Source organism: Morone saxatilis, unplaced genomic scaffold, assembly GCF_004916995.1.
Source record: "Morone saxatilis isolate NCDOM2014 unplaced genomic scaffold, NCSU_SB_2.0 Contig16, whole genome shotgun sequence".
Taxonomy (NCBI): domain Eukaryota; kingdom Metazoa; phylum Chordata; class Actinopteri; family Moronidae; genus Morone; species Morone saxatilis.
Genome location: NW_023339718.1, coordinates 19,814,918 through 19,834,510, shown reverse-complemented (window position 1 = coordinate 19,834,510; position 19,593 = coordinate 19,814,918). Strand labels below are relative to the sequence as shown.

At 40.6% G+C, this 19,593-nt stretch overlaps 1 protein-coding gene across 1 annotated transcript in view; it reads right to left on the bottom strand.

Annotated features, from left to right (window-relative positions):
• cds1 (CDP-diacylglycerol synthase (phosphatidate cytidylyltransferase) 1) overlaps window positions 1–19,593 on the bottom strand; it is a 27,654-nt gene that overhangs the window by 5,544 nt on the left and 2,517 nt on the right. The window contains exons 2-11 of the mRNA XM_035658845.1: window positions 11,675–11,832; window positions 7,951–8,047; window positions 7,711–7,808; window positions 6,237–6,376; window positions 4,679–4,737; window positions 3,622–3,704; window positions 3,083–3,170; window positions 1,850–1,918; window positions 1,095–1,247; window positions 564–683 (exon numbers count right to left, since the gene is read on the bottom strand). Of these exons, the coding sequence (XP_035514738.1) occupies window positions 564–683; window positions 1,095–1,247; window positions 1,850–1,918; window positions 3,083–3,170; window positions 3,622–3,704; window positions 4,679–4,737; window positions 6,237–6,376; window positions 7,711–7,808; window positions 7,951–8,047; window positions 11,675–11,832 (1,065 nt within the window). The remainder of the gene's footprint in view (window positions 1–563; window positions 684–1,094; window positions 1,248–1,849; window positions 1,919–3,082; window positions 3,171–3,621; window positions 3,705–4,678; window positions 4,738–6,236; window positions 6,377–7,710; window positions 7,809–7,950; window positions 8,048–11,674; window positions 11,833–19,593) is intronic.

Genomic DNA, 19,593 nt, shown 5'->3' with positions numbered 1-19,593 from the left:
TCAGGGGAAAATGAGGGAATGGTGCACGACCATTCAAAAATATGACTGGGTTTCTAACGATACAAAGCTTAATGCAAATGGGTGAAGTGTCCCTTTAAACAAGGTGCTGAGACCCCAGGGAGAGCAGTGGTGCCGCTCAGTGGCTGACAGTAGGAGGCTGCAGTTTGCTTCCATAGCCTGCAGTAATGTGAATGTGTGCTGCTGTGTGAGGGGTTATGCAAGTATTGCTGGAGCTACCTGTCACTTTAAATAAAATCTCTGCTCTTCACCACAGTTGATGTGGTCCAACCAGTTTCTGCAGTATTCAAATATCTACCTGAAACCAATCTCTCTAAGCTTGTAGCTTGAGGTGGAGACAATGAAATGGAAAACACTAGCTAATGACACCTAATTATTCTCTTTAATTCAGATTTAAGTGAAAACTGTACCTAGAGGAAGGTGCTAAAAGAATAAAATTATACTTAAAGAGAAGGGAAACAAAGCTAAAACAACACCCCAGATGATGGAAAGTAAATCACATATTAAGAAAGCTTGTTGGACAGGAGAAAAGACTAAATGTTTACTTTGATTTTGAAGGCTCGCTTGAATCCGCTGGCAAAGAAGCCGCCAAAAGGCCCGATGAGAGAACCGAATGACGAGAGGAAGACGCTGTGGATCTGGAAGGGATACAGGTTCACCGTTTTCTAAGAGAGAGACGAAGAGAAATGGGAGGAATGATGAAAACCTAATTTTGATCTTCTCTCTATACAGATATTTACATTAAAACAAATAATCACAATAATGCTAAAGCAGATTTCTATATAATCATTTCGGCAAGTTAGTGTGGACAACAAATTCTAAAACGTGAGTGTGGTTCCTTCCTAAAAATGCAACTACATAACAAGAAATGTTTAAAAAAGATTATATAAAATAAGAAAATAAGGCATTAGGCTGATTTAGTAAAATTGTATTCTCCCTTAATAGTCTTAGAATGGCTTGACATACATGTTTACAATAATAAAATATTGTTTTTAGAAGATTATTATATTTCAAATGGTTGTAGTTGATGCAAAAGATTTTAAATTAAAAGGAATGAAAAGGACACAAAGTCTTACCCATCTCAGTGTATTTTGTATGACAGCAGGAAGAGTGTACTCCTGCATCACAAAGATATCAGAAGGCTCACATTCAACTGTAAACCCATTGGTCTCGCTGTTGAAGCCCACGGGACACACAAAGTACTGGAACTGAGACAGGAGGTAGGCCAGCTGAGGAAAAACAAAACACAAAGAAAAGATAAGCTTCTAACCGCATATTAGTACATTAGTATGATAGCACATCAGCAAAATAGTTCGAGTAAGGATCATGCTTTCGTGCAACCTTCACATGTGGGTAGGAATTTAGCAATATCAACCGTCTAAATGCTAAAAAAGTATCAGTGCCAGATGTGTGTGAGGGATCAGAATATGTGGAGAACTAAAATTATTTTTCTGTCCTGGCAACAAAGAATATTTGACATTCTTTTTTGAGACAGGAGAAAACAGACCATGTGACTGGAGGTTATGAAAGTCTGGCAGTTGTGAGCATGTTGGGAAACATCCAACCATGTCACAACCCAAACAACTCATAGATTTTTGGCAATGGCTGTTTCTTATCTTAACTACAATTTTAGCAGATAATCAACCACAATTTAGACGTCTCACTATGTTCTAAAAACGTGTCTAGCTGCAGTGTATCTGTTACTGGAAGCTATTGGGCAAAAATAACAAACACAAATTATCTGGTCTTGGGTTCTTGGAAACTGAGTAAAAAAAATAAAAAATAGACCATGTGAGTGAGTGAGTGGTAAAAGCAGATAAAGTGTACTCACGATGAAGCCAAAGACCACAGTGGCGAAGAAACCTCCGATGAAGCCCTCCCAGGTCTTCTTGGGGGAGAGCTGCAGGGGGGGGGGGGTTAGAAACAGAGGCTGTCTTTCACATCAACATGACATCAGCCTCACCACAAACTACATGTGATTTAAAATAAACCTCAGCTTTGAGTTACTGAATAGTTCTTGTGTGGATAGATGTACAGCAGAAGCCATCGTCCAAATTTAATTTTATGCGCTTATCCTGTATTTAATCTTGTGGAGACTGACCCAGTAGTGTTCATTACATTTCAGAAAGTTCAAGAAAGTTAACCTTGGAAGGCAGCTGTACTCATGAGATCATGATCAAACCAATCAGAAAAGTGGTGGAAAAGAGGTGTTCGCTCTTCTCCTGACTGGCTTCAGTAAGAGTTTGACTACGTTATACTGTGTGTTCATTTGACTGGCTGAAATTCGCTCGTGATAGACGGATCATCCAATCACCTGCCAGTATTTTTTGAAAGTGCCTGCCCTTTTCCAAACAGTTTTGAACGAGGACCTCCTGGATGGTTCTGTGTCATACACCATCTGCATAGTCAAGTTACAAGAAAGTACCTTAAACTGTTCACTTTCAAAGAGTTTAGCTTACACTCCCGTGTCACAACCTGGAGAGTTATTTATTTATCAGCAGGTTTCTCTGAAATACTGCCAGTCCATTCAGGTCTGATGAGACAACAGTTTACTGCTGAATGGCAGAGATGATCATGTGATGGAAAATATATGGAGCCAAACAAGCCCAATCCCTCCATTAGTTTTTCTGACACCTATTTGGCTCAGTGTAATAAGGCAGTTGCCCAGACATTCACTATAGCCACATCCGCCCCAGGAGATCCTAGAAGGAAGGTGAGATACTGTATAGTCCCAACAGAGTGTTCTGGATCTGCCCTGAGACCTAGTCTCACTTGGACATATCCAGAAAACGAGAGAAACAGAGACATCAAGGAAGTATCCTGATGAGATTTAGAAAATTTGCCAATTTCAACACAAATTAGCATAATTTCTACTGAGATCTCCATCTGGATGTTTGAGCACCTCAGTTTCTCTGCAGAAGTCTTTCACTGGGGAAATCTTTACTACTGGTTGTTGTAGTGATGCTGTTATTGGAAGCTCTTTCTACTCTTAGACACTAGTAAAGCCATTAAATGTAATTCCAATGCCTAAAATGAGAACAACATAAGAAAATGTTTGATTTACCTTAATCAGCGGAGTCCTCCCAAAGAAGAATCCAAACAGATAGGCCATGATATCATTGCAGATCACAATGGAGATTGGGACAATGAACCTGCAAGAAGGAATTTACACAATGTTAAGAGGCGGTGGGGAACTTACACCATCCACAAGCCAAAATCTGATTAATTCTGGTTGTAGCTAGTAAATTCGTCTGCTCTAGTATCAACTGATAACTGCCACTGTGGCAGGGAAAGATAGCTTGTATGGTATTATAATGTGGCAGCATGTTTCAGAAATTGTGAAAATAGAAAGGTAATTACTATAAATCTAGCTGACTAAATCACTTTTCATCTAGAGCAGCTAATTAAAAAGAGATTATGTATATATGGCCCCAATAGATAAATTACTTGTTGCCTCGAGTCACTTTCTGTTGCATTATTAAAACTTTAAAAGCCTGTATGAAGAGCACTAAAACAGTAAGAACACACTTGTGACAACACATGTCCGGCAATACTCAGAAACAACAAGGCAGGTTTCCTCCGGTCTGTCTGTGTCCTGCTTACCAGATCATTCCTTCAAACAGGTTCTGAATGACAAGGTGGGACTGAGTTACCACAATCAACAGGGTCACATGGGTCCAAGCAAACTGGAATGGCAAACACAAACACAAACACCACAGTGTCACTGCACCAGAATGTAGCCACGCCTGCTCAGAAGTTGGCTCGTGTTAGAAAACAGTGGAATCATACAAACACCAGACAGATGAGGTTAATGACACTGACAACACTGCAGAGTGAAATGATGCACATGTCAAAAACATCAAAACAAAGAACTATATGATAGTGTGAGAAGAGCGGGCAGCGGGTGGAAAAGCTCTGACCAACGTGTGTCACAGATTTATTGGACATATTCAAATGCAGCAAAATGATTTAAATTACTTTACAAAACAATAACAGCAGCATTATAAAACCAAACAGGACTGAGTATTCAAGTTCAGAAAGTCTTTTAGTAGTAAATATTATTTTATATTATCCAGAGTTAGCTGGAGATTTGGTTTTAGGCTTTATGATAATGTAGTTAAACAGGTGACGAGAGAATCCAATTTCTTTTTTAGGGCTGGCGTTTAAAAAGGTGCATTTGTGACACTTTAAAGTACTTTTGCATAAATGATAATCAGAGGAAAATCCAACTAGTCAATACATAAAAAATAAATAAAAAGATACTAATAAAGTTAGTTTGAGCCAATGATTTGTGGTGCGTAAAGGCAAAAAAAGCAGAACAGAAGAATGTGAGGTAAAATAAAGCTGAAGCCATTGCAAAAGTCTCCTGCATTTATCCAGGATCAAATTCTAATTTGTGAGTGCTACTGTATAATATCAAAGTTAAAGCATTTAACAGAAAACACAGTTGTGTTTCGAAAAAGCTGAAAAGTAAGAAGTTTAATGTCCAAAAGAACTTCTACAATGGCAACATCAGAGCGCCAGATTAGTTTTCAAAATCTTGTCAGAGGGACATAACAGGAAGTAAGAAGCAGTGGAAGAGCATGGACAGGAAGGTTAGTGAAGGGGTAGTGGAGGGGGAGGACGAAGAGGAGGAGAGGGTTACTTGGCTGATACACACCATATAAAACTGCAGGCGGTAATGTTTCTTCACTAAACTCAGCACAAACATGCAGAAACCTGTGAAAGAGTAGACAACATGCTGTCAGTTTTTACTCCAAGTTGAAAAAGTATACGACAGATTAAAAAATACACATCACATATCACTCATTTACTGTATATTGCATGGGGAGGTGTGTGTGAAGCATGCCTGTGACTGAATAATTCACTATTTTCTTTCACACAAACATCTAGGGCCATTTCAGATTCAGATTTTAAACTGACTTTAAGTGAGACAAGTGAATTTGAATTGAGGAGGCTGATATCTGAAAGCTCCTGTGTCAGGTTTGTCTACATAAACCTGTGAAGGCCCTCAGGGGAGCCGTTACTGCCAACAGATGGAGAAGATGCTGTCTAGCTGAGAATGTCCTTGGGGCTTAAAACTGCATCTGATGCCTGGCTGGGTCAACTGAAAGACAACTAAGTCAGCAACGCTCAGGAAGAAATGTGTCCCCCCCCCCACTCTACTACAGGGAAAAGGATTGTCACAGCAGCAGCTAATAAAGATCAAGAAGCTGCTGATCAGTGTGTTCATATTCAACACTTCTGCATTTGATAGATAAATAATTTAAGGACCATGTTTTTGCATGTTGTAGCATATTTTCTGTAAGTGTATTTATACTAATGTTACTATTGATCATGTTCCAGCTGAATACAGCCAGAAGAGGACGTGCTCCCTCTGTAGATAAAAAAGGCTCATCTTAAGGTAGACGATTGTTATTTTCAGGTGATTATGCACTAATGGAAACATACCTATGACTATTATATTCCATTTCTGATAAAATATCTTCTGAATTGTTACACACTGGACCTTTAAACATATTTTCAGCTTTTTACTGTGAGCTATGGGCTCATTCTCTACTGAGCCATTTTTGGTTATTTCACATGCACGCATATTTCTTCTTAAGTGATTAACTATAATGTTATAGTTGAGATTACAACAACACTGTTTCTATATTATATTAATATTTCTGTACAGCAATTTCTAGTTACTTATTGGCCGACATTAAACCTGCATGAGAACATACATGTAACACCCAATTTCTAGGATGGATTATCTCAAATAACTTTCCAATCTCTGCATGGTATGATTGGTTACAGTAAATTGCTTAGGTTTAAGTTGTTAACTGTTAACTTTCTACACATAATGTATGTAACTCATTAGTGTACAGAGTATCTTGATAAAAGCTACAGCTCAGTGTTTGTGGTTTTATGGCACATCCGGCTACAGTTTACCAGAGCAATAAACCATCCTATCAGTAAAACTCAAGTCATTGCAAATCAGTTTAAAAACTCCTGAGTTTATACTTCACATCCCAAGGTCTTTGTTTCTCTTTTTGCTCTATTCTCTCCCCAATAATGTGAACTCGTAACTTTGTAACTCGACTCTACTATAGACACACAGTGTCTGGTGAAATCTGATCCACTTCTAAATAAAATGTGAGTGTAAGCGGAGGGACCAAAGAGCATGTGTGTTTTGCGAGATACAGCAGTCGTTTTGTCTTGAAGGCGAGACCCACCTGCAAGGTACAAAGCGAAGGAGATGAAGCGGTGATAGCGGGCCAGGAACTGCAGAGGTTCCTCCCTCTGCACCAGAGCCCCAAAGTAATCTGCTACAGTTTCACCATAGAAGAAGTAGTTGACGCAAATCAGGAAGTACCTAAGGCAAAAAAAAAAAAGGGACATTAGTGTTGCTTTACATTTTCTTTTTCTTATATTTCCTCCATTATGTTTGAGTGCTTCTTGGAAGCAAGTTGGTAGGCTGTGTAAAAACTGTGTGCAAGAGTTTCTTTGTGTACTTGAAATGTGTGCTAATGTATGAAATAACTTGTGTTGGATGTGTTTTGTGTGGTTCTAACAGTGTTTCTTGCCCGTTGTACATTGATCAGTTGTGTGTGTGTGCGTGTGTGTGTGTGTATGGAGTTGTTATGAAGGGTGGCCTTGGTGAAAGGGGCAAGTTTCAATTAGCCTTCATTTGCTTCCAACATGGCAGTGATCTTTGCTCCTATGCTGCACTGAGCACTGCTGTCACATACTGTAGCTGTGTATGCAAAGGTGACCTGTTAACAAAAACTTTGGAACAGAAACAGGAGCAAAATAGGGCACTATGGTGGTAGGTGGGTGTTGCATATTCAGAGCTACTACCTGCAGACGAAGCTGGCTTGAGTCAGCGTTTTACTGGAGGGATAGCAGAGTGAGGTAGACTGTGGCTGCCAGAAGAAATGACTAAGTGCTACCTTTAAAAGAGCAATTCTGCCTGTTTCTGGATTTTTAAATATCCTTATATACCATTACGCCCCTAATGAATATAGACCTAACATTCGGGTTTCCTGTAACAGGTCACTGTGGCCTAGATGTAAAAGTAGAACATCATTATCATTTAAATGTTTTAATACAGTTTCTATACTTGTACCAAAGTTATTTCATAATACCTTACTTTGAGGAAAACCTTTTTCTAGCTAAACGTCTCAAATGTCAATTACTCAAGTATCTGTGCAAAAACTTATATATAGTATAAAACTGAATAAATACAAATACTAGGTGATACAGACACAGCTTGGTTGATGCCACAAAAAGTACAGAGGTTTGATAACAAGCACAATGTAAAATTTATAGGGCATTTGAGCAAATTCATCTTGTCATATAAAACTTTGATAGATTCCTGAAACATCCTTACTTCCCTAGACATTTTACAGAATATCTAGATAGTTAATGTCTGAAATACAAATAATTCACCTTCTAAAATATCTGTAAGCAGAGGGGTTGGTGCAGAGGCCGGTCTTATTCTTCCCAAAACAGTCATTTGTCCATTAACACATGCACTGTCCTGTTAAAGTGACTCTAAGCAAGACATAGGTCTTATAACTGTACTATTTGATTTTGAGGGTGATATCTGAGCAAACATTAAAGTTAGAATTCTGCAGTATTGCTCTTCTCTGTTCATAATACATCTATAGTATAGCTACTGTTTACTATGAAATCCATTCTCCTTACCAACTTAGTGTCCTAAACCACGGCAGTTCATAAGAGTGATAAACTCTGTAGCCGATGGTGATGATTTCTTGGAAACACTTGATTTGGACAGTCATGACCTATGTCAGATGATGGGAAGAGAACAGAAATAAGACAAGGGAGCTGATAAACAAACTGAGAGTCAGAACTACAAATAATATCAGTAATTACAAAAAATGAACTGAAAGTCAGACAGATGCATTGATCAATTATATCACTTACCACTAATATAAGAGTGACGGGTCCCATGTAGATGATAAGGAAAAAGCCTGAAATCATGGCTAAAGACAGAACCCCTCGTATCCAGTAGTTCTTCCATCTGTGGAGAATGGAAACTTTGAATTATTACCTCAAAATTACACGAGTATCTAATTAACTAATTTTAGGCTTTTTTCTTTTAGAAAGAAAAGAATTACACAGATGTATGATTACATTTCTATATTTCCAGTTTTAAAACATGGACTGCATAAAATTATAGAGCCATGAAATTACATTAGTAGATCATGATTAGCAAAGCATTTACAGAATTGACATGGTTATTTATCAGCTGACTAGTGGAGTTAAAGGGGTGGGTGATAATAGAGAGGAAGCTCTAAGGCTGTGGTTGAGGCACTTGTCAATGGCTGTCAAAGGAAAGAGGAAAATAACTGGTCACAGTTGCTGGTTTTATAACTCTGTAAGATGACCTCTGAATATCTACTCATTAAACATTAGTTTCTACAAGGAAAGTTAGAAAGTATGTTCTCTTGAAAACCCAGGTACCACTTTCAGATGCACACACTGAACACACTGAGGGCCCCATTTAAATTATCTATAGTGTACAGTCTAAAGCACATGGAGCATTTAGGGTGTGTCCAACTCCACTTAGCTAGTTAATATCACATAATCTGGATTCACAGTAAGGCACAAAGGAGTTGAGTGTGTCATCTACCATTCCCTTTAAAAGCCAGGTTCCCTTGCACAATACCATTGGGATACATCAAATGGACACAGTGGATATCTGTACAAAAACTGGAGCGATCTAAGTCATGGACATTTAGATATTTCACTGGGTAAGTGAAAAGCTGGACCTTCTGGTTGTACTAGAGGAAAGGTCAGGGATCAACAAAATTGTTCATCTTAAGGGCACCATGAATGTCAACATTTTATGGCAATGATACTTGTAATTCCTGAGAGATTTCAGTCTGACTAAATGCGGTGGGACAATCAATATACAGACTGACATTCCTTTTTCCATACACTAGTGTCACAGTTACAGGCTGTCATTTTGATTGGTTGCCATCCTCTAAAAAGTATGGTCTCACGTAACATGAGCCGGTCTGAGTGCATATGGCAGAGGAGAGAGCAGAGACATGGATGCTTAAGTAGGGGTATGGATAAAAGTGGCGTGCTGGAGTTGATAGCAAGGAACGACTTTTGTTGAGACTGCGTTTGGCGACATGAGAAGAAGACTGGGGTGGACCAGAGTCCAATAAGAGTCACCGAGGTGAACCAGTGGGGTGACAGCAGAAAGGGAGTCCAGTTCCCTGGGGCACAGATAAGGCATCCTTTCTTTTTGTTGGCCATCAAGGTCTTCAACATATGTTGTGACCTGTTAGTAGCTGGTAGAGCCAAAAGGCTTAGTGGTAATTGATCCTCTAAACCCAACAACAAATCAGTTTGCCAGTACTACCCTTGTTGTGACACCAGCATGGCTAAAAATGTGGAATGAGGGCTCGTCCACTGGAGTGTTTCACAACACGGCATGCAAAGCATGTTGCTGTGAGGCAAACTGCTGCACTGCCTGCTGCCTGGGAGCAAAACAAAAGAGAGGAAACAGCCTAAAAGCTGCACAGGAGCCAAGCAGGGCAGAGAGCCTGGTGCCTGCTGCATGAATGGAGAAAAAAAAAAAACAGCTGCATCATGAAAAAAAGCTGCTGCTGCTTCCACTCAGCACTGTGGGGCTCACACTCTCTCTCTCTGACTCCATCCTGCCATCACTCATTCACTCTATCTCTATAACTACCTCCCTTCCTCCTCTCTTCACCTTCAGCTCCATCTATTCGTCCTTCTCTGCAGTGTCATTTTGCTCTTTGGTTCGCTCCATTCATCTGCTGCTCAACTACATCTTCCCTATCCCTCCATCTGTTTCTCCTTATTTCTCTCTTCTTCCTTCTTATTTATTCCCCCCCTCCCTCTCCCTCTCCCTCTCTGCAGTCTGTTCATCAACGGGTCTCTCTGCAGCACACCGGCTCTTATGGCACTCCAGCCTGCAGGGATTAGTGCTTCCCTCCTCCTGAGCCTTTAAGCCCTGTGACCTGGCCGTCACTGATTGGTCGCACCCTCCACTTCTCATCTGTATATGAAACAAGGCCTCGTTCATTTGCGTTCACAGAGCTGCTGACTTGGACAGGCACAGATTGCCAAGTGTAACAGCCCTGAACTGTGTTGCCACGCTACAAGAATGTAAACTGTACAAGAATAGCTATTTTAATGATTGTTTAAATGAAGTTTCAACTCTAGCCTTCAATGCATTTGCCAGACTTTACTTTGTTGTTTTCAAAGGTTCTAGCACTCAAACAACAGTTTTTTCCTTTCTAACCATGCCATATAACTCCATAAATGAATATTATTTTTCTTTAGGCACATATATCAAAATATATATAAAAAAGAGAACAATATCTCCTCTATTTTTCCAGAAGCTTTGTGTGCAAAAATATTTTAGTATCTCCAAGCCAGGTTTTCCTAAATATCATTCTTTACCTGGTCACTGTACAGAACATGTTTTGGAGGTCAGGCTGTAAGCAAACCTGTTTCAGAACTTGACATTCAGGTGAATGACAAAAAATACTTGAATTTATTAATGTGTGACGGTTCAGTGACTTATCGTAGGTGTGTCGACTGGTTTTATTTGTTTCACAGGCCCCACTTGCTGGTTTCTTCTTCACATCCTATTAACTCTTCTAACCACGACGACATACACTAACACGCTTCTACTGCTGTGAATGACCCTGAATGAGAGTATTGGTTAATCTATAAATATATAATGCTGTAAAATTAGAGGGAGTTAAAACAAAACCAACAGTAGTCGCTGGTCAAAAGCTGGGAACTTTTTCCCTGTGTGTGGACACAACATTTCTGAACTCTCACCCACTATGTAAGTCATTCAGTCCTTCATAACTAGCAACATTATCTCCTTCACTGCATTAATAAGAGCATGTTCAAACACGCAGGTCCCAATCTATTTCTGGTCCAATTAACCTACATGCATAGGGGAAAGATGATCAATCACTCTGTCAGGGTCATGTCATGAAAGATGGTGGGGAAGCTGCTTGTTACAGCACTATTATGGTGGAAGCACATTTAAACAAGACCCCAGGCTTCTTTTTTCTGTTTTACGGTATGTAAAATCAGTGTAAGTTATCTGATGTGCACATTTTACATCCTGTTTTGCATTTCTGTAAAATTAAGACCTCAAGCGCTGTGGCTGTGGAGTGTGCATTTTGACCTACTTGTAATCTAATAAATCTAAGGTTTTACGCTTGTTCTACTTCCAGTAGTGGGTGGCTGTGAGAAATAGCACAATCTAACAGCAAGCCAGCACACATACAAATATAATCATAGTCTGAATGAATGATTTATTCTTTACTATACTATTTATTTGTGGCTCTCCCTTTCATTTTCTGACCATGATGGGTTACAGCGGACCACAGTTAATTAGTTTTTACTCGCTACCATATTGGACAAGGCCTGTTGAGCTAAAATTGACTCAAGAGAATATATAAACTCAATATAAATGTTAATAGATCCTTGCAGCTTGATCCCACCACACAGAGTGGCAGAATCAGGCTACACAGTAATTCCTGTGAAATTTCTGAGCAGTGACAACTGCAGGATGCACTTCAGGGACAAGCGACATCTGCTGGCATCCTTGTCTTGTGAGTATGTGCGTTTGAGCAGTGCATACCTGGGCGGCAGGCCCTCCAGAGCTTTGTTCAGGCATTGTGGAGTGTTGTCTGTGTCTGCTGTGGAGAGAGGAACATCTGGAGTGTCTGCTTTGGAGTCACCGTCACATTCTCCCTCTGCATCGCCTTGCAGGCCCAGCCTGTCATCACCATCGGCCTCCTGTTAGGACAAACACAGACACACACAGGTATTCAAATACTGACTTGAGATAGTGTAGCATTCACTTGACAAACAGGTCAGTGTAGAAAACAGAGTCCGATAGCAGAGCGGTTAACACAATGTGATAACAGGAAAGGAGAGCATAAGCAGCAGCATCCTATGAAGAAAGAGAAAAATGGTGTACACTGTGAGCGCTTCTGAGATGCAAACGACACGTAAATGTTGAGGTAGTCAAATAGAGTCCAGTCTGAACTGAGAGGAGGTATACAGCACCGGGCAGACGGCACTTTAATTAGGCCACAGTTTAAGTCTCTCACCTGGGAGGGAGAGGAGACTACAGAACTGGTGCATGTGTCCTCTAAGCTTGGCTGGGATTCAATTAGGACTCCAAGTGCATGTGGAAGTGTGTGTGTGTTTGTTTTTGAGTGTAACAAATTTCCTCTTTTCAACCGCCTCCAGGAATACAAAACCAAGTCAGTAACTTTATTCCTACACAATACTGGCTACATGAGGACTGTTCATTCTCAAACGTTTTAGATTGAATGAACATACAGAAGATTGAACAACTGTTTGGTGCAATATTGTCTTTCACCACCCACATCCTGTCACAAAATGTCCATAAAAGGAGAAAGTTTTATTCCAATCTGATCAGGAAGCTGGAGGATTAGTGGCTGAGCATGACTGAGCTGAAAGTCTTCACCTGGTGTCCACAGGTGTTGATGAATCTTTAATCTCGCATGTGCACGGCTTTCGTTCTGTTGACAACACAGACATGCTTTCTTTAATGTAATATAAAATGATCACTTTGTATAAACCCATTCATCATCTGATCCTGGTCCTCTTTGGATTCCTGTTGCAACTACAGAAGGATTCACAATTCACTATCTGGTTTAGTTCATCCTTCATTCTTCGCTTTCATATAGCAGTCATTTATTTCAAGTACAAATACGAGATGTCATTTTAATTTCACCAGTTTTTTTAAACTGGGTTAAAAAGATGGAGCCCCACACATCTGCTCCAAGCAGTTCACCAGAGTTTGCAGTGAACAACGTCCTCTAGTAATAATTACAACTCAAAAATGGGCGGCTCATTATACACCAAAAAATTGTTTTAAAAGATTGTTATAGATATTTAATTATTTTTTTTTTTACCATTTTCTAATAACTATCTTCTAATAATAAAAGGACATATGATATAAACTTAAACATAATGAGCTCTTGGAATGAAACATGACTTGATGTTCAGCAATGTGACACACAATATAAACAATCACAGTGAACATCAAGAAGTTGAGGCAACAGAAACTCAGCATCGTCCTTGCTGCTGCTGAGCATTTAGAAAAGGCATTAGTGTGGACGTGGCCTGTGACAATCCAACCGCATTAATAAGTCAGTAAAGTGGCATGCTAGAAGTTAAGTCCAACACTTCTGTTCTTGAGTTAACACCAGTAATGGTCGATCATGTAACAAAGCAGCGAGTGGAGATGCTTCCTCTGCCCAAAAGAGGCTATTTTTATAACAAGTGGAATTCCTCCTGGGCTCACACACAAATTGTGGGAGATTAAGTTTCCTTTTGCACTTGAGAGGCTCGCTGATGCTCCTGGACATTTTTTCCCTTTCATGGTTACTTTCACTCAATCGTTGCTAAATACGGTCTGTGAGGGCATCAGGGTTAAATCAGACAGCTTTTCATTTAGAAATAAGGTCTCTGATCTCGGTCAGACATTGTGACGAAGTGGGAAGGCGCTGAAAGTGGGAGCAGGTTGAGGCTGAGACGCAGGGGGTCACTTGAGTTGGAGTTCAGGAGAGAGGAGGTGTAATTGAAGATTTCTACTCAGGTTTTAATGAGGAAACGTTGACGCCTGCAGATTGAAACAGTGGAAAGCTACAGGGTCCTATCTGGAGTTCAACTTGCATATCTTGACTGAAAAGGAAAACACACTATGGAGCAGCAGTCTATCGCTTTTCAATTATCACAGCAATAAGGGAACACCAAACACAAGATAAATGTTGTTGAATTTAGCCAGCCACACATAAATATCATTACACTGTACAGGTGGCTCATGTGTCATGATCTTTACAAACTAAACTTAAACTATGTGGTTTTGTAAGAAAGTCTAGATACAAATGTACATTTACAGTTTTATCTTCTTCTATCGCTCTGATAAATGATTTTATGTAACAGTTTTCAAAATTCTTGAGAATAATTTAAACATTAATAATCTATTTATTGTCATTTATCAAGCAAAAATAGTAAATATGGAGGAGGATTTTCAGATTTTCAGAGTGCTGTTCAGACAAAACAAGCAATTTGAAGATAAAAAATTACATTTTCTGATATTTTTTAGGACTGGATAATCCACACATTTTTGATTACGTTTTACTTGAGTAAAATGTGAAGAACGTCAGAAATGAAAGCACTGACAAAGAGGATACTGAGAGCTAATGAGGTATACTCCAGTAAAGATGACAGGGATGCGTCTTTATTTTTAATCACAAAAAATGACACAAGGGTCTGGAGGGTCTTGAAACAACAACAATTGTTTGCAACAATTTGTTCAACAAAAGCCCCACTCAGGACAGCCACTGTCAGGCTAATAGGGGACGGGAAGCTATTGTCCAAGTATCACTTAAAAGCAGCACCACTTTCACTACTGTGTTTACCAACAGCAGGTGCTAGAGAAGGTCAGCTTCAATCTGCCAGTGAGCGGTGGACAATGGTATTTTCTCACAGTGGTTGCACTAACACAGTTGATGTACAGTTCAATAACTGTTGGGGCAACATGAAGCAGGCCTCAGCTTTGGTCAACACATTACTTGATACACACAAATGTGTTACATGCAGAGCCACAGTGTTATGGCCTAATGTGGGTGAACGTACCGAGGCCTGTTAATTAAACTGTAAACACTGTTAATCTTTTGTTTATTTAGGTACGCTAACTGCTGCGCAAATACTTTACAGTCAAACACTTCAAACAACGCAGCAAATCTGTTTGGTAACAACCCAACCTATGCCATCAGTGCAGGGCCTGACTACTGTAATCATCACCAGTCAATACAAAAACACTGCTGATATAATATATAATATATAAAAGAACAACTACTGTCTGTGAGCCACAGAGACAGTAACTAGAAGCAGCTCAGCTCACCACCTCCAGCTGGCTATTAGTGCCTTCTCTGCAGAGAGGGGGGAGGAAGAGGAAGAGGAAGAGAGAGGAGGGGATCAGACAAGGGGACAGGTGACCAGGTGCTCAAGCCTCATCCAAACAACTCACCAGTACCTGAAGCAACCCACTCCCACCACTGCACCACTGCACCCCACTTACTAACACCAACTTCACTATGAGCGTATATGATATATGTTCTTGTATATTGCATTCTGCCGGAGCTGGATAAAGTGCCAGTGACTCGTCTCCTTATGTCCTCTCCCCTCTCTCACCTCGCTGTCTTGCCACTGATGCATCTCGCATGATACAAAGAATAATATTTGCTGTTGCATGTAGTCGTGTCCACCTCGGTGTGATTTTATTCATACAGTCTGTGGGTGTCGCACTGTTTTTCCATGCCTGCTGATCGGAGCTGGATGCAGTGAAATACCTGTGACTACTGCAGAGCCATTTCTGATATTAGTGGGTTTCTGTCCACAGTGTGAAAGGGGCTTACGGTGGCTAAATCAAACAAAACAAACTGAATCTCCCGTCTAAAGCTGAAGCAATTAGTCAATTAATGTTAGTCGATCAGCAGACAATTTTGATATTTATTCTTTTAAGAATTGTTTTTTTAGCAACAATATCACCTTCCACGTTTTTTGTTCTTTACTAGTTTTCTTAGTCTTCTGTGATAGTAAATAGAACATGCTGATCCACACCAACATTTTATGAACCAAATGATAAATCAGCTAATTAAGAAAAGACCTTTTAGATGAATCATCAGTCGTTGCAGCCTTACTTCTGTTCACAGAAGTGTTACCACATTGCTTTAACACACATAGCTAGTATTTAGAAATAGGACCGCACAATATGCTAAAAACATAACATTGCGATTATTGTGACAGAGATTGCGATATAATTCAAAACCAGTGTGAGAATGACGGTTTTCACTGAAAAAACGATTAAAATGATTATGTATGATTTGGATATTGCACTTGACCATATTGTGATTTCGATAATACTGCAGCCCTGTTTAGAAATGCAACAAACGAGGTAAAGTCCTAACCCATTCACCGAACCCTCGAGCAGTTCTTTCACTGCCTTTCATAATGGCAGAACTAGTAATACTGGTATAGAAACTGTTTCAGCGTTAGTGGATTAACTAGTTGTGCTAGCTACTGAGGCATGTAAACAAAAACTTGTTTTCTGTTGTGTGTGTTTGATAATGTGCATGGCTACAGCACGGTGCACAGAGCAGTACAGTCTGCAGCTTAAACAACCTGATATGGTGACACATAGCGAACAGTGGAAGGATTTTTAACACAATTAACACAACTTTCTGTCTTTGCCGCGTATTAAGCTCTCAGCTGCTTTTTTGGAGGACAAGAAAAACTAAAACATGTCATCACCATGGCGACAAGAGTTTCACTCAACACACCAGTAGAACTTTTGAATCACTGTAGGATCTCTGATCAGGCTCTAGAGGTAGATACAGTGGACAGATCTGACCAGCCACAGCACAAACCTGCCTGCATCATGAAAATCATCACACTCAACCTAAACAAGCTGCTGCAGTCAGCCAGCATCCAGTGAGTGTATGGGCATTTAGCTAGCCTTGATCCATAGACAGGAAGGAAACCATAGCGACATTGTGAGCGCAGCCTGCACACCTGAGGTCCAGCCCAGCAGCAGCAGCAGTGTCTGGCTCTGCTCCATACTGCTGGACAGATTCAAAAAGAAAATGTCAGCTCTACAATGTCATTCATGACTTTCACCTTCGTCAGAATCTGGTTCCAGACCAGTAAAGCCTCGCCCTCATCAGCCTTTGATTCAGTTTTTGGTGTTGTGCTTATTAACAGCTGTTTTCGCGGTTGGAAAAACAAGTGAGTCATCAGAGGTTTGTCAGTAGGAATGAGAATGGGGATGTTATCTTCTGTTGTAGGAGCCAGAAGAGTTATTGCAGATAAATAAGATGCATCATGTAGTTATACAGCTTGTTGTAATAAATGGATTCCAGTTTTCTCTGAACTTTCTCCTAACACCATGACAGATGATACATTACTGCAACTTCTGTTTCGATTCAAAATAATGTCAACCAAACAAACGTGTCAGTCACTACTGATTGGTTAAGGAGAAATGAGCCAACCTTCCCAACAAAACATGTAAGGAATGCGGAGAACGATCTTATTCCTGGCTACACCTGCAGCACTATCAGAATCATTAATGGATAAAGAAGTGTGTGGTGCGGAGAGAGAGAGGGAAACAGAGAGACAGCTCATGTGGATGAGTGAGAGAGGGGAAGCGTATGGACAGAAGTGTCGACATAATAAAAACTCTCTTTGGTCATGAAGCCTAATGTTAGGAATGTATGAAGCTCTGCAGCCTGGAGTCTCTGTAGACAGTGACAGACAGATCCAACCCATCCAGCAGTAAGAGATTTCATGTTAGACAATAACATCGCTAATACATGTTACTACTATAGCCAACTATAAGGCCTTTACTCCACCGAGCCAGAGCCTGAACACAAAACAACCTAAATAAATGAGGTCATCTGAGTGCAGAGCCTCAGCGTGAAGCAGTACAGACTCCTCTGCTGTCCAAAGACGGTTCTAACCAGGGCTGTGCACAACCACGCTGTGAGCGGCAGAGCGTTAAACGGCCTGCTGCTACCACCACTGCCACTGGTGCTGCTGCTGGAGGCTTCAGGGGCCAGCCGGCCAGCACGGCCCTCCAAGGTCAACTGTCATGTGGAGTCTTGAGCAGCCGCTAACTGTCCCGGCAACAGTATCCAGGACCATGAGGGGGACGGCAACGGGGTGAATGTGAATCGAGCCCACACTGCTGGGTATGTATGTGTGGCTCACTAATTAATCAAAGTAAATACTGGCCTTAGAGATAGCACACAGGGAGAGTGTGAATACATATATATATATATATATATATATATATATGTATTTATATATATATATATATATGTCTTTGCGTATACATAGATATAAGACCAACTGTATTAGCTATGCCTCATGTGAACACGATGTGGGTGTTGCTGCACGGTGTGTGACACAACAGACTGATCCTTTAACCTCCCAAATAAGACACAGAGAGGGCTGACTCACGCCTGTGTAAACCCTGTCAGCCCTGCACTGACAGCGTGCGTCCTGTTAAGAACACCAAGCGAGCTGACCAAAGTTTTCATGAACCATTATTTGACCGACGGGTTTATTTCTCACTGTCTGACCGTATGTAGATGTTTCATACTCTGAAAAGAAAAGGAGAAGATACAGCCACCATTGTCAGTTACAACACTTGGTAACTGGGGGCTGCAGTGCATGTTCAGTTTAGGTGTTGCCCAACATTGTTCTTTTGGTTTCTCGGCTGAATCATAGTAGAGAAATGTATTTTTATTATTTTATTGTGTCGGCCGTACATGCTAACATTTGGCTCACAACATTTTATTAAGAACCAATCAAGGCTTGTAAACAAAGGTCACATGGGCTCACAAGTAGCAAATAAACACGGCTGAGGTTTGGTAACTTGTCATCCTGCCAGGCTAGAGGTTTTGGCAGCAGGAAGCCAAACTCCAGTGTGGAATCCTGGCTGAATATGATAGCCTTATCTGTGCTCTTTGATATGCAGCGATTACCCAATCGAAGTGTTCATGAGGAAATGCTGGCTGTGACTCACCATCCAAGTGTCAGTGTCCATCTCCTTTTACCCACAAACTCTTTCTTTCCACGGTCGTTTCCTCAAACGACTGAACTATTTTCACTCCTAACTGACACCACAGCGGTTATCTTTAGAAACCAGAAACTCACATTTCAAAGCATTTATGCTACTTACACTGAGCAACTGCAGTCAATCAAATCAAATGCTTCTCCCCCATTAACAGGAACCAGGATATAATCTAACATCCCCCAGTAGCTGGTGTATTCGAATTTCTCCGACGCCAGCTGCATCCCTTCAATAGCCTCCAAATAGCAGCTTGCTGGTTGCAGAAGTGTTTGCAAACTCTTCTTAGCCACAAACATTAGAATGCTTTATCTGCTGGCAATGTGCCACGCTAATAAAACACGAGAGGATAGAAATGACCTCACAGAGGAAACCTTCTACTCGAGGCACTGAGACGGTCCATTAACATGTCAGCTTGTGTGGAGGCGAAGTTGTGTGTTGTGAGTGTGTCGTTTGTGTTAATGAAAAGTTAACGAGTTAAAGAAAAAGGGAAGTTAAAGAGGTTAAGAGGAGAGCGACAGGAGAGTATCAACTGCTCTACTGTTTGGGTCTGTTTGCCCAAACCTATGTAGCAACTATAGATGTTAGCTATACGCTAGCTAACAATGAATGCAATAAACACTTGTGTGTGTGTGTGTAAGAGCAGTTTATCAAAACACTGAGCACCCTAGAAGTGACGAAAATGTATTTGAAGGAGTGTCAGGCAGAAATGAAGACTGGGCTTATTCTGATGATTAGAATAGCTTATTTAATCACACTGTTTACCGCCCAGTGGAAGCAGCGTGGGGCAACACCTCGCCAAAAATGGACTTTGGAGGAGGTGAGGACAAACAAGTTGGGACACTAATGAGATGTCAAGTGTGCCAGAATGACCAAACCGTAAA